The following is a 15,320-nucleotide window of genomic DNA, read 5'->3' as shown; positions in this document are numbered from 1 at the left end:
GCATATTTCATGACAGGTAGATTGATCGTCGAAGCACCATACCATGACCCGCACGTTCACCGGATCTGACGTCGAAGAATATTTGCTGTCGTGATCCACCGACAACGTCTGACAACATGCGTCAGCGCATTGTCAATGCATGTGCGAACATTACGGAAGGCAAACTACTTGCTGTTGAGTGGAATGTCGTTGCACGTATTGCCAAATGCATTGAGGTTGACGGAGATCATTTTGAGCATTTATTGCATCAATGTGGTATTTACAGGCAGTCACTCTGTAACAGCAAGCGTTCTCAGAAATGATAAGTTCAGAAAGGAACATGTATCACAGTGGAACAACCGAAATAAAATGTTCAAACGTAGCTACGTTCTGTATTTTAATTTAAAAAAAACCTACCTGTTACCAACCGTTCGTCTAAAATTATGAGCCATATGTTTGTGACTATTACAGCGCCATCTATCTCAAAGCGAAAAAAGTGGTCCAACTAAAACATTCATATTTCTTTATGTACTACACGAACATGTAATAAAAAATGGGGGTTCCTATTTTTAAAAACATGCAGTTGATATTAGTTTGACCTATGGCAGCGCCATCTGGCGGGACAACCATAGCGCCATCTGGTTTCCCCCTTCAAGCTAGACAAGTTTCGTTCTTTGTAGTTTTTTCGTTTGACGCTTATTTCGTGAGATATTTGGCCCGGTCACGATCAATGGACCGCCCTGTATATGGCCATACAGTCAAAAAAATTGTCCCTGCAATACTACCTTTTTATTACTTTGTATCTTGACGCTTTTCAATGCATAAAGCGTTTCTTACTAGTGTGATAATGATAATTAGACTTCTGTGGTACGTGCCTGTCAAAAATAACTGGACCTCCGTTTGACATATTTCGATTTGCATCCATAGCAGCAACAGTCATTCGTCGTTGTTGTTGCTTATAAGTAAATTTGTAGGAACAGAGCAGGTAAGTTTAGTATTAAATGTCAGTCTTACATTTAGCGCAAAGTGTAAACAAACTGCGTTATGCTCAAGTCACCTGACAGTGATATTGGTGACTTGCGCAGTACGCCATGCTTATTCCATAAGCATTCCTGCTCTGTGTTGGGTGCAGTAACTGGAACTAAAGATGAATTTAAGCTAGTGTAACGTAATGCTTATGGCTGAATGAAGTGTTAACTTACCTGCAAAAAGGTGTTGCATGTAAAGTGACACGTTGTTTAATTCTTTACTGTTCTCCATATCTGCCTTTCAGGGAACAATGACGTATCTTAGTTTTTCGTAATAGTTTACGTTGTGTTTGTTACTCGTTAGCATGATATGCTGTTGTCATCTGGTATCAGCTTCTACGTACTCTGTGCAAACTTACATACGTTTCTTTCTTCATCAGACGTACCACATTCTTTTAATGTTGTTCTGGCCACAAGTTACATACACCAAACGCCAATGGAATTGAAATAAAAAGAGTAAATCTTTCCGTAACGCCAATCAAGTGGGATAGCCCGGTAAACTGTATTAGTCAGAGGTACTGATGAGCTCAACGAACTCGAAACTGACGTTACAAGAAGGGCATTACGGAACGTTGGGTTAAATGTTATTTTTATCCGAAGTTATTGCTTGGACCTAGTCAAAGACTATACAATTAGTCATCACATTCATGTACGTATTTGATAAACTTGGAGGGAAAAGATGCATTTGGCGGCCTATAGTACTCGCTTTATCCACATCTCCAACCATGAATGGAAAGGGAACGAGGCAGATGAGAGGTAACAGGTGTCCTCTACCCAAACGGTATTGTAGTCTCCTGAGTAAGAATGTATATGTAACCAGAATGCTGGTTTTCTTGATGCCATGACATGAAAAGATAAGCCTATTTTAAGACCAGGAGGAGCTACCACGTTATTGACTCTGAAAGCCTATATTTATTAGTAACGGTGCACCTACGAGTGAATATAATGTTGCTGTGATCTGTAAGAATGCGTCATACATGTGACTTTTTGTGAGAGGGGAACAGATGGTAATGAAAATGTGTGCGTGTTCAGAAAACCTCCAACAGTGACGTTTTACGGAATAAAAAAAGCGGTAACTGTATGCTATAGATAAACATCGAAAATTTCAGTATTGAATTATTGAATCTTAACATTATTCAGAAGGACTGTTGTTGGGTTTTAAGGTCGGTCATCTCCCGATTTTCACTGTACCTGTGCCTAGTGCGTTCTCGGCCGTGTATTCTTAGTATCAGTACATTTTAGCAAAATTAGCTGTTAGATTCGCTCGTTTTTTAGTATTTCTGTCAGGTAGTGGGCGGTGGTTTGGGTTCTCCGCTCTGATAAAATACAGTACAACTACAATGTTACGTTCACAGACAGACGTCCGTAAGACTCTACAAGAAAGTACGTTATACTGTTTGCTATGCTCGTCGTGAGTTCTGGTCGTAAATGTCTATAAAGTGTAAATTTTTCAATATAAATGGATAGATCTTCTGTTAATGACCAGTAAAATAAAGCTACAAACGAGGATCAGTGAATTACTGTTATTTAATTTGTAATTTTTAATTGAAATTACAGAACCAACAATAACGTTCAGATAACAATGCAAATTTCTTAGTCAAATATTCTCCGGTCGTTAACACATTTGAAACAGATCACTTGTCACTTATAATGAAAGGTGTGTAAAAAGGCCTGCGAGAAGAGAAAAAAAAACAGTTTTTTTACGTTATTATGTCGGCAGTGTTGAGTAGCACGGTAGACCGTCGAATTCTACACGTAAAGACTCCCGGAATTTAGTATGAGAATTTTTTTTACTCTTCTTCTAAATGGTAACCATATTTGATCGGCTATTGTTACGCTTGTTTGTAAAACGAGTGGCGTTATTTTATGTTATGCTTGAAAGACCAACGAAAAGTACAAATAAATTTTTCTTGCCAGAACAGTGATTCGCAGCCTGTTTTTTGAAACAGCACCCTCACGTAAATGAAATTGTTCAGAGAAGACGGAAGGCGGTCTAACATCAACGCACACTTGAAATTTGTCGTTGGACTGAAATGCGCTTTAGTTAGCATTGGTTGCGCCTAGAAACTTATTCGTGAAACTGCTTTCCTGCGAGTGTGTTCGTCTACAACGAGAAGGATGCGCCTACGCCATCATGCTAGGAGCTGTCTCTGCGTTAATTTTTTATCAACGGTTCTGTCTGTGATAGCTAAGCAAATCTTGTAAGTTTTAAGTTATCTTCTGCTTTCACTTATTTTCTTGTTATCTTTAACTGTCGGCACCAAATGTAAATAGTGCTTTGATTTTAATTTCTGCTTTTAGGAAGTCACCAAGCGTTTCACGATGCTACAAGTTCAGCACGTGTGATTCCAATTTTTTTGTCGAGAAAGACCTGTTCGTGGAGAGGACCATTCGAGGAACTGTTTCTGGAATAGTCTGTAAAAAGACGCAGGGTAATAAAGCACATTTTCGCTTGGTAATAATTGACAGTTGTATACTTTCAGCTTAACACTAGATGTTCCAGTTGAGTTGGCAGTTTGCCACGATAACCTCACGGGGACCGAGACCGGAACGGCGCGCATCTGGCCGTTCACATGAGAGCGACCAGCTGCTGCTCAGTAGTAGTAGTCGTCCTCGTCGTCATCCAGGTCGAAGAAGGGGATGATGAAGTCGATCAGGAAGAAGGCGGAGTTGATGATGGCGAGCGACCCGCAGGCGAGTCCGCAGGCGCGGCCGTTGTAGTACAGCGGCGGCCAGCTGTGGATCCTGCGCACCTTGTCGATCAGGTTGCTGCCCGCGGCCATCTGCAGCGTGGCGCCAGTCAGCGAGTAGACCATGTCCTGCAGGCAGCAGAGCGCAAGTCAGCACGTGGCGGTATCCAGCCAGCAGTCAGAAACGCTATAATGACACCAACGATTATTAGTCCGTCATAAACAGCAAGTCCCATAGTTTTGAATACACAACTGGTCAAAAGTGTGCGGACAACCATTAGTGGACATTGATATGGGGTGTCTCTATCCTTCGCCTACACAGAGTGATTCAGCTGCTCCTACCAATGGGTTTTATGCAGCCCGCAACGCCTTCAAAAAGCGCGCGGGAAGCTCATGTTCTCTTACTCGCTATGTGCAAGCTGTTAGTCTTACACAAACAATGAACACAGTCTTTTTGTATGGAATTTAATGTAGTTAAATTTTGTGCTGTGAAGCTACAGTTTTGAAATTATTGAAAAAAATGTTTCAAATGGCTCTAAGCACTATGGGACTTGACATCTGAGGTCATCAGCCCCCTAGGCTTAGAACTACTTAAACCTAACGAACCTAAGGACATCACACACATCCATGCCCGAGGCAGGATTCGAACCTGCGACCGCAGAAGCAGCGCGGTTCCGCACCTAGAACCGCTCGGCCACAGCGGCCGGCGAGTTATTGAAGAAAAACGCTTTTGGAGGTCACTTTTGTAAGTTTTCTTGAATAACTCGAAAACTGTAGCCTCGGGTGGAAACGTGTCACTGTTCAAAATTTAACTACATTAAATTACAAAACTATCCTCTTCATTTTTTATGTAGGACTAATAATCTGCACTTCACGAGCTAGAGAATATGAATATCTCGCGTGTGGTTTCTGGAGGGGCAGCTAAATCACCCTGTGTAAAGGCTTGAACTACGCTGGGAATTCTTTCAGTGATGAGTCTGAACGTATGTAGGGGAACAGCTGCCCAGTCTCCTTAACGACCGAAACCATGGAAGGTAGTGATGTTGGACACTGAGGTTTGAAGCGAAGTCGACGTTCTGACGCATCCAAAAGCTGTTCCATTGGGTTCAGGTCAGGACGCTGGGCAGGACAGTCCATTTCAGGTATGTTATTACTAACTATAAACCATTGCCACATATATGATGATGTATGACAGGGCACATTACCAAGCTGATACAATCATTGGCTCCCAATTCTTTTGCTACTGTATTCAGTACACAATGCAGTAAAATGTGTTCGTGTCCTTCAGAATTTGGCGCAATAATGGGATCAGTCCCTAAACACGAAAAACACTGCCAAACCGTAACACTACCTCCTTTGCACTTCACTGTTGGCATCACACATGATAGCAGGCACGTTCTTCAGGTATTCGTTTCCCCAGACTCCTCCGTCAGATTGCCACAGGATATAGCGTGATTCATCACCCCAAAGTACTCGTTTCCAGGTATTCACCACCAAGAGACGTCTCTCTTTACACCACCTCACGCTTCGTTTAGCATTGACTACAGGAATGTCTGGCTTATGAGGAGCTGCTCGACCACGGTTCTTCTTTAACTTCCTACGCAACCATCTTTCTAGCTGGACTGTTGGCAACGCTTTGGAACGCATGACTGATTCCTTCCTCTTGTTTTATGCGATTTTGTACAACCGCCCTCTTGAATGCTCGACGGTCCCTGTCCGTCAGCACATTTGATCTGCCTGGTCTTGTTTAACTGTGGCTGTTCCTTCGCCTTTCCGCTTCACGTTCACAACACCCACTGTTGACTTGGACAGCTCTGTAAGAGTTAAAGGTGCATGATAGATTTGTTACTGTCGCGACCGATCCGTGTTCGAAAGTCGCTTAGGTCTTCTGACCGAACCATTATGCTGTTACTGCCTGTGTGCTGACAACACATTACTTCCCGCCTCCTTTTAAGCGGTGGCACCCCTAGTTGACATCTACTGATCAATTCCGCATTACCTAGGGATGTCCGAATAATATTGATCAGGTAGCGTAAGCCTCTTCACAGGTCGGAGGAAGGTAAGGCTGTACGACTTACAATACCAGTATGATTGGTAAAGCACTATGCTGTTGCACGCTGACGCTGAGTGCAGCTTTACTGACTTAGTTAGTAATTATTGTTGTTATTACGAGGGTGGCCCTAGAAGCAACAATCTATTCTCCATTTGCTCTATGCCCATTGATATCAGGCTTCTATGGAAGGCCAAATGGCCTTCTCGGTACAAAGTCTCAAGAGTGCCAATCGAAACTGGTCGTTATAGTAAATACTGTGATTATTTACGGTTAAATGTGTGTAACGAAGTCTCAGAAGTTGTGAGCTGATTTGGTACTCCAATTTTTAATTCTTGGAAGCCAACCACCTACAGTGTATGGTGACGCAGTTATGAACGGAAGAATTGTGAGAAAGTTTCAACAAGGGATGCATTCATCACAGATAACTGAAAAATCGAATGGAGAAAGGATTAGTGCAAGACAGACGCATAAACCTAGATGAGATACAAACTTTTCTTACCAAAATATTTCTATTTGTTTTCTTGGTGAAACTGTTTCCGAATATTGTGACTACCGAATATCAAAACTGGTGCTCGATGGTACCCCAGCAACTGAGTGATCAACACTTAAAAGAGAAATTGGCGACAGCACTCATATTTCGTACGCGCCTTGATGCAGATGACAAAATGAAATAGTCGTGTGCCATTATTGCCCGAGGTTTCGACGGCTTGGTGCAAGTCACTCCATTTGACACCCTTCAGCGACATGCGCATCGACGAGGTTGAATATAATATCTCCGAGTGAACACGAACTCCGACCCGATCGGGAACTCAACTAATGGTAACACTTTCCTTGATGAAAATGTTGCTGGTATTGAGGCATAGGTGTCTCAACTCAGTCCCGGGCTAAATGCTAATCATTCTCACCACCCAGAAAACCACTGAAATGCAAAGAATTGCGGTTAACATGAACACTCGTGGCGACGTTATTTTTGCTTTTATTATTTTTTTATAGTAAGGGTTTTCTCGGTGTGGATTTCATGCCAAAGGCCATTACTCCCAGCGCAGATAGACACTGTGACTCCCTTAGAAAACCACAACAATCATAGGCGTGGCGTGCGTTCCCGCAATATTGTGCTTCTTCTCGATAATGTCCATCTCACATCACTGCTCCCAGAGAGCGTAGCTCGATGAACCGGAATAGAAAATTGTTGATCGCCAACCCTAGGGCCTGAACCTTTCTTCCATGATTTTCTCCTTCTTACGAAGATCATAAAGTGCCCGGGTGAGAGACATTTTGTAAATGATACCTAGGTGAAGAATGTAATGAAACATCTGGATTAATGGATATCCGACAACTGACTGTGACACTAGAATTATAAAGCTCGTGCACGTACGTGAGAAATGTTAAAGTAACGGAGGTGGTTACGTAGAGAAATAAAGTAAGCGTCAATTTCTCGAATGTAAGTGGAGGCAAACAGTTGTTACTTCCTGTTGCATTACCCTTATTTGGTACAGAAGTGGGAGTCGATGGAAATAGCAGTAATAATTTTAATCACTGCGAAGTACAGAGGGAACTTCCAAGAATGATTTTCTGAGCCTTTTGAGATCAGGACAGAAATATTGCTAGGAATAGATTCTCAACACTCATCTGCAGTTACGTGGTGTATGATATCCAGGTGTGGCGTACGGTATTTAATGATGACACTGGTAGGTCTGTTGAAGATTGGGTCGTAGAAGAACGAAATTTAAATAGAGTGCCTAAGGGATGGTATATCCTTGATGACGGGGAATCTTTAATTGCTTCAGGGGAACTTAATGTGTTGATGGGAGTGAAAGAACAAAAAAGCGTGTAAACAGTCATTGAAAACACAAAAGTAACTTCAGCAGTCAATGACAAAACAACCTATACAAGAATCAAACACGGAGTATAAACGGTGTGGCTGAAATTGAATATCCTGACGAGTGGAAATAAAATTCTTTCATATTTTCGCTCCAAACCAAAAAAAAAACAGTTTTCCCGTATGTTAATGTCAAGAAAGATAAGTGATAAGACCCTTGACACTTTCCAAGATGTCTGTGTTCTTTAAATGGAGCAGACATGGTTCCGAATAAATGATTGCATCTTCCAAGGTTATTACTTCGCACTGTCACGTTTCTAAACATCTAACCTTGGTTTTGATCACTAGGATGAAATAACACAACCTGTTAAGATTTGTAAGGCGAAGAATCTAGACTCCAGCTACCTCCCTCCAGTGTGGTTCAAGGAATTTGGACGGAAATGATATAAACTTCTGTTGACCACTATTTAAAAGTTTTGTACGTGGTTCTTACGGGGATAAAGCTGTTGTGAAAGACCAAGACTGCCGTACAATAAACATTTCAGGGGATGTCATAGTTTTATCCTAGTCCTTTTCTGCAGGCCATGTAAATGTGTATAATCGTTAATACACCCATTTTAGACGATTTTTTTGTTTGGCTGTTATTTAGACACCAGAAGTAAAATTCTCTTTTCTTATTAGACCTTACGACTACGAATACTTTTCCGGACTCTACTTCAAATGCGTCAGAATAATCTACTGTTTGTAACTCTATTCTGATGACCGATGGGACCGTATTTACTTGTCCCTGTCTTAGAAAATTAGTTTGTCTGGAAGAGGCTGTGGTTGTATCCACGAAAGGTGATTGCAAATGTCGTAGGGAGCGTACTGTAGGTATTATCAGTGCAAACGGTTTTGATACAGGAAATGGTGAACTCGCCGTATAAACTAAGCAGCGCGGTCCATAGTAATAGTGTAAGAATTTTTTAACCCAAAATTTAAACACTGATAGATTTTGAAAATCTAAGTTACAACAAGCTAGACGGCAACCACAAGGCTGATTTGAGCATTGATACATTCCACGTATTTTTCTTGAATTTTTGGGGATGTCCATTGCTTAGTTCTTCATCTCACTACCAGTAATTACTTCTTCAGGCGGAAGCTGAAGAAAAACCTTTCTCTCGTCGTTGGGCAACATCTGCGACGTAAAATAGCATATTCTACAATATCTTGAGAACAATGAGAACGGCATTTCTCGAAAAAGTGATGGGTGGCTTCCCAAAGCGACTGCAGTACACTGAGTTCATTCGCAAGATTTTTTTTTTTTAACGGAAAAACAGACGCCATGAATTGTAAAGGAATATGTCGGTTTTATTCAAAGAAGTAATGTGCTCTAAATTTTATTTTGTTTAGAATAATTAATGGAATCAACGAGAACTCTTCACAATGTTTTTAAGACTTTAAATAAAATACGAGTTAGCGGATGAGGTGACGTGCTGGTGCGTTCGCGGGCACTCACGATTTTGCGCGGTATGCGCTCGTTGGTGGAGAGTCCGATGAGGGTGACGGTGACGATGATGATGTAGCCGCCGTACGTGATGTGCTGCAGCACGCCCGTCGACATGTTCCCCGGCAGCGTGTGCACCGCCAGCGCCTGGCACACCATGCTCAGCACCTGCGCACAAACACGAGAGTTACAGAATACAAACCTGTCACTGAAGTCCAGCACCAGGCTCGGACTTTTTTTTTAGCTTTACCTCCAACGGTGTGTCTTCTTTATGCAGGGTATTAAGTAACAGGCCATACAAGGCCAATAAGTATGGGCCCGAATACATATACTCTGTGAGGGCCTAACGTGACATGCGTCCATGGCATTGCATTCCTCTGCCCTTCGGCTTAAGAAATCACTCACTCTTCGAAGTAGAACTGTTGGCCATGACGTACGGCCCAGACAAAAGGATGACTCGCCCCCTTCTCTGCTTCTAATCGCCGTGCACTACTTCCAGGATCTTCCACTAATTGCAGCTCACGCACATTCATCTCAGACGTGCGAAGTTATGTCAGTAGTTATGTTTATCTTAAGTAAACGTATTTGCACTGTAATGTTTCTTCGAGTTCGCGGTTGTGCGATGCATGGTCTGAAAAACCAGCGTGATATTGTTAGTGCGAACATTTAAAAATGGAAAAAACGGTGCAGGAACGCACTTAATGTTGAGGGCATCCTTTGGTAACAAGGTTAACGCCTGTCACTAACTTGCAGCTGGATTAGCAGTTAAGAAACTAAAGGATCCATCTGTATCCAACAGATGACGGTCTTCCGGAACTGGCGTTACTGACATCACACGGGGAAACTTCGTAGAAGTACGGAATCTAACAAAGGGATGTTGTAGATAGACCGTCCAAGATCTCTGTATTACTCTGGCTGAAGTTATTGCACATGATAGCGAGTGCTGTTGCTGTGCGCCTCACATTGGATGGCGGCCCAGTTCTGAACCATTCTGTGCATCCGGCACTACTAACTTCGGACAGCCAGTGGCATGCAGTCTTCCTCGGAACACCTTGACGTCAGTAACGCTGGACAGCGATGAATGCTTTCCAACAGACTGCGATGTGGCCGTACAAGAAAGGTGGAGAATTCATTGTTGCAGAAACACTTTGTAAAACCTGGCGACATGGGAAATGTTCGCTACCTCTCTGCAACAATAAAGTAAGCAAATCTCAGCCACTCCACACTTCCCCCGCCTCCTTCCTCTTTGCTCCCCCCCTCCCTCCCTCCCTCTCTCTCTCTCTCTCTCTCTCTCTCTCTCTCTCTGCGCAGAGGAACCATACGCGCACTACAGAAAGTGTATACGTAATTACGATCGCGGAGGAGTGTGGGAAACCATGGAAAGAAATTAAAGTATCTTTGGACACTGATGCAAACGTCAGCAACTTCTCCAAGTGGATAGAACATTCTTTATGACTTTGGTTTAGGCGACCAATCTTGGGGATATAGTTAATATCTTCAAACTAAGCATCGATAGTGCGAATGGCTAGACTTTTCTTTATCCCAGGCTAAATAAAAATGAAGGATCATTCTTCGCGGATTCTTTGTTATTGATTAGACAACTTATAAGTAGAGTTCTAAGGCGATCGTGGAAAAACAGGCAGCTAAATAGAAGAGGCGCACGAAGAACTGGATTCCGTGCCATAAAACGATGCAGGACATAAGTCACGACCAATTTAATTGGAGGTAGCATAGCTGGTTTTGTGTGAGAAGAGAGTAACACACACACACACACACACACACACACACACAGACAGAGAGAGAGAGAGAGAGAGAGAGAGAGAGAGAGAGAGAGAGAGAGATATCACCTTTCACCACGGCAAATGCTGTTGTTTCACATCCGCATGAATGTTATACAATTCACTCATAAGTGTTTGACAGAGGATTCATAGGAACACTTTTAGACTACCGTTCTACTCTCGAAGAGCACGTTGGGAAAATGAACATCTAAAACACTCCGTGCGAGATCTAATTTCTCCTATTTTATCATGATGAACATTTATTCCTATGTTGATGGAAGCACCGATATTTGATCGGGCTAGCAAAATCAATTGAGACATAACACGTAAACACGACACGAGAAAGACGGTTTCTGAAATTCGGTCTCGTATTCCGGAAGTCGTGTGTCGCTTCGTAACTGTGTCAGAATGGCTTGAGGAAGATAACGCAGACACAAGGGTGCATGCGTATATTACGTACTATTTGAGGGATTATATATTGGCAAGGGCCTCAACCATTCTCGATGTTCGAAAAAAAAAAGTCACATCACGTGACGTGGTTTCGCCACCAACGTCAGAGCGAAAAGGGGAGTGTTACACGAGCAGTTCAGCTGCTCATAAGCGTGTATCGCACGAGATTTCCTTCCAACCAAACATTTTGCGCATACTTTTCTCAGAAAATTAGCCTCATGCGTCACGTTTCTCCTTCCAAGGGTGAAAATCAAGTTTACAATGGGGAATACTTGAATGAAGAAAGGTTTTTGCGCTTTGAGTGGTGAATTACATCGAGGTAATACCAGCGAAAAAATGCGAATATGTTCCTGTTTGAAAGACTGACTGAAAAGTGGGTCACCAGCTGTCTCATTCTACCTTCCTCAGAACCTTTAAAAATTTTCCCAAAACTAGCTCACACCAGCTAGTCCATCGTTGTAAGTCGCTCGTACCCGTCCACTTCCAGTTGCTCTTTCACACTCACTCATGTCGCCCAACTCACTGTCATTGTCTCTGAGTGGCTCTCTATCATTGTCTACCGTGTCACAGCCACAGTTCACTTCGTTCTGTCCCAGTACTACAGTCTCATCTCACTGTCACTGTCTCCCTCTTGCTCTCTCTTACAGCTAATGTCTCATTCATTCCTTCCTCTCTTCTCACTGTAATCATATCACTCTTCCTCGTTGACATTGTCATACACTCTGCAAAAAGAACCAAGCGGTTTGCCCAAATTTGCCTAAGCAGGAGGAAGTGTGTAATTTAATAATTTGACCCAGCACTGTAGGATAGTGACACTAAAAGGATACTTCTGTTGGGTATACAAATGGTCCCTAGCTAAGGGGCTATCCAGAACACATTGACCCTGCCTTTTTGTCACCTGTAGAAACCGAGGTATTGACACTTGAAAACCCGGTTTTTATGCGCGGCGTTTTGTAACGTATTAAGTGCGCATGCTGTCGCATGCAAACTGATTAATTACTCTTGGGGGAAGTTTTAGTCATTACCTCGATACTGTACACAACGGCGCCTAACAAGGGAGTTGGGGAGGGGATGTCGCGGCTGTGCCACCGTTGCCAGGCGTTGTCCGTGGCCCGCCGCCGCCGCCGCCGCCCTTGTTTGTGCGCCGGTAATGAGCCGTCGCTAAACAGAGGCAAGGCCTGTGCCACGCGCTGATTAGACCCTGCCTCCGACACAATCGCACCGGCGCGACTCCCTGAATGCCGTATACTTCCAGTTTTACTCAGTTTTTCCGTAAGCTGTGCGGTCACTTTGTGGTTCTAACTTCCTGTCTGACACTCTAGTGTATCTGCAAAGAATTTTATTTCGAAGTAGTCACAATTCTTCAGACACTTAACGTGTTTTAAAGTCAGGACTTGCTTCACCGAACTAAGTTTTGAGAATGCATTAGCGAAAATTTGCAAGAGAGATTCGATACGGTCTTCTGCTGTAGTTTAGTGTACTTGCAAATACGTGAAAGACCAGTCCACTGGTGAGATACGTGTGACACGAGACCAACGCTGTAGATATCGAAAATAACTGTCTTGTCGTTTCAGCTTTAACGTGCTCATGTATTTGCGGAAGACTGCGTTAGGCAAATACGTTTGTGAGGAAATGTTGGACTGCCGCAGTATAGATTCACTTGCGGACAACAAATATTCTGGCTTGTTGAAAAGTATGCGAAAGAGTGCGTTATTACACGTTTTCCTGTGCAACTTCTGTTGTTTATAATCACTGGAATTTTGAACTTACAGGAGATCCTTTATCTAAGAGCACCGGTCTCTGTGGGAAGAGCGAGGAGGTAGCAGTGTGGCGCAGCTACGGTTGGGGCGCTGAACCCTCTAATGTTCCTTCCATCCTTTCTGGGGTAAAGAATTTAATTGCCATCATTTTGACATTTTGATATACAATTCCCGCAGAGGCTGCGTTTTATATCCAATCTAACCGAGAAGATGCTTGTCACACGGAAGAGTTTTTAAGAGCTACTCTCGCACGTACTATACACACTGTGGTAGAAACGGTTTCGCTACGAAGTAAAAAGCTTCGAATGAGAATTTCCACGCCGTTGGTAAACCATGTTATGTAAATATATCTCGTGATTACACGTAAGTGTAACTTGTTCTGTTGGCGAAGACTTACGGAGCTCTAAAAATAGCACAGTGTACAATTTTTCATTCGGTTATTAAATTAAGAAAGGTTACATGTTTATCACGGAATCGACGAAGGTTTAAAATTATTTTGGGGGACATTCGCTATAAGAAATTTCCGTTTAACTTGCGCTAAAGATGTTACTAATAGACATTCAGGATGAATATCGACGCACTACTGCTTTTCTGCCTCTTGTGAAGAGCAAGTCCATTTGACAGGAAGCCACTTCATATGTTTGTCACGAAAAGGAATTCTGAAGGGAGCTGCAGTCTACAGCGTAAATACTGTGAAAATCATTATTTAAATACTCCAAACACGAAATCAGGTCTTACTTGTCGATCCACAAAGAGTTAGTTTGAAAATGTTCAAATGTGTGTGGAATCTTATGGGACTTAACTGCTAAGGTCATCAGTCCCTAAGCTTACACACTACTTAACCTAAATTATCCTAAGTACAAACACACCCACCCATGCCGGAGGGAGGACTCGAACCTCCGCCGGGACCAGCTGCGCAGTCCATGACTGCAGAGTTAGTTTCTGCCGTAGACCTGAATAACATTTCTGGTAAGCTTCTAAAGCGGTATTGAGCATGTGAGCTTGCGCTTACGTCCAGCAAAATGTTGAGATAATTGCTTGCAGTGATTTGCGAGTCTTACTTCGGCGTCTAATTTTGACACATTTGACGAGTTTAACTGCAGGTAGTCTGCATAGTCTGAGTAGCCACGAAATTTACGTTTCGCTGAGTTTTTAAGTGTTGGCATCACAAGAACCGGCTCCCGTGCGTGCTGTGAGCGCACAGTACTCGACGTGAGCGGCCGCTTGTAGGCAGAGCAGCGCAGCGCCGTGTCGCGGGTGAGCACTCACCAGCTGCAGCACCTTGAGGCCGATGCGCACGGACGTGGTGAACGACATGGCCGGGAGGCGTGCAGCGACTGCGCGGCGCCCGTCGCCGCCAGATGCGGGACTGCTCCTCCGTCCAGCAGCTGCCGGCAGGTGGCAGGGGCCACACGTGGCGGTCAGCCACTACTGTGCAAACACCGCCACACTGCCCGCACCACTGGCCACACTCGAGGAACGCTCGCCTTCTGATCCGTAGTATCCGGACACAACATTATTGGACATTAAAGGCGCGTACACACTAGGCCAACGAACCACAGACACTGGATTCTGCTCACATCCTCACCAAACGGCTCGAAGCCAAGGGATTCGGCCATATGGAAACGCAGTCGGCTCTGATAACTTGCAGACGTTGCCCCCGTTTTGTTATTGTTATAAAGTAGCGTTTTAATTACAATTTCACGAGCTCATATTATGCGGGAAGAAGATAATTTAGCAGCCGTCGCGTGTGCAGTGTTTATTTTACTATAAGAAGCTGATCATCAGAAAGGGACAAGAAGAAACGATGTTGGTGGTGGACCTCTTTTCTAAAACGTAGAGGTGTGGAAGAACAAAATTAGTGTCGTCTTGAAGCTGAACTGGAATAAGAGCTATTTCATTATTTTTTCCCGAATGAAAGCTTCGGATTTCGAACTATTATCGAATTCCATAGGTCCTAAAATTTCCAAAGATGACACCTCTTTAGGAGAGTTGTACCTGCAGCAGGAAGATTGCTACTCATTGCTAGTTTTGTTTCTTTCTCTTTGTCGTTAATGGCGGAAAAAATAAATAAAGACTCCATTTTCTTTTTCACATCCTACACATTTCTTTCAAATAGCTCATTTATTTCTCTCAAAGCCTCTAATCTTTTCAATTTGAATTTATAATTGCAGTTCTTTGAGGCCCATAAACATATCCATTCACAATAAAATTCCGTCACTTTTTCTCTCTCCATATTCCAGCCCATACTTCAATATTTTTAACCGCAGTAAATGC

The 15,320-nt window shown here is 43.1% G+C and overlaps 1 protein-coding gene across 1 annotated transcript; it reads right to left on the bottom strand.

Moving 5' to 3' along the window:
• Positions 1-2,653: 2,653 nt before the first annotated feature.
• Positions 2,654-14,366, bottom strand: LOC126162106 (uncharacterized). Its single transcript, XM_049918381.1, has 3 exons — positions 14,313-14,366; positions 9,068-9,223; positions 2,654-3,826 (listed from the first exon to the last, which is right to left on the bottom strand). Exons 1-3 carry the CDS (start codon positions 14,358-14,360, stop codon positions 3,602-3,604), a joined length of 429 nt encoding a protein of 142 aa, XP_049774338.1. The 5' UTR covers positions 14,361-14,366; the 3' UTR covers positions 2,654-3,601.
• Positions 14,367-15,320: the final 954 nt, after the last annotated feature.

This window comes from Schistocerca cancellata, chromosome 2, assembly GCF_023864275.1.
Source record: "Schistocerca cancellata isolate TAMUIC-IGC-003103 chromosome 2, iqSchCanc2.1, whole genome shotgun sequence".
In the NCBI taxonomy this organism is placed as follows: Eukaryota; Metazoa; Arthropoda; class Insecta; order Orthoptera; family Acrididae; genus Schistocerca; species Schistocerca cancellata.
Note: the sequence above shows the minus strand (reverse complement) of the source record. Positions and strands in the feature narration are given on the sequence as shown.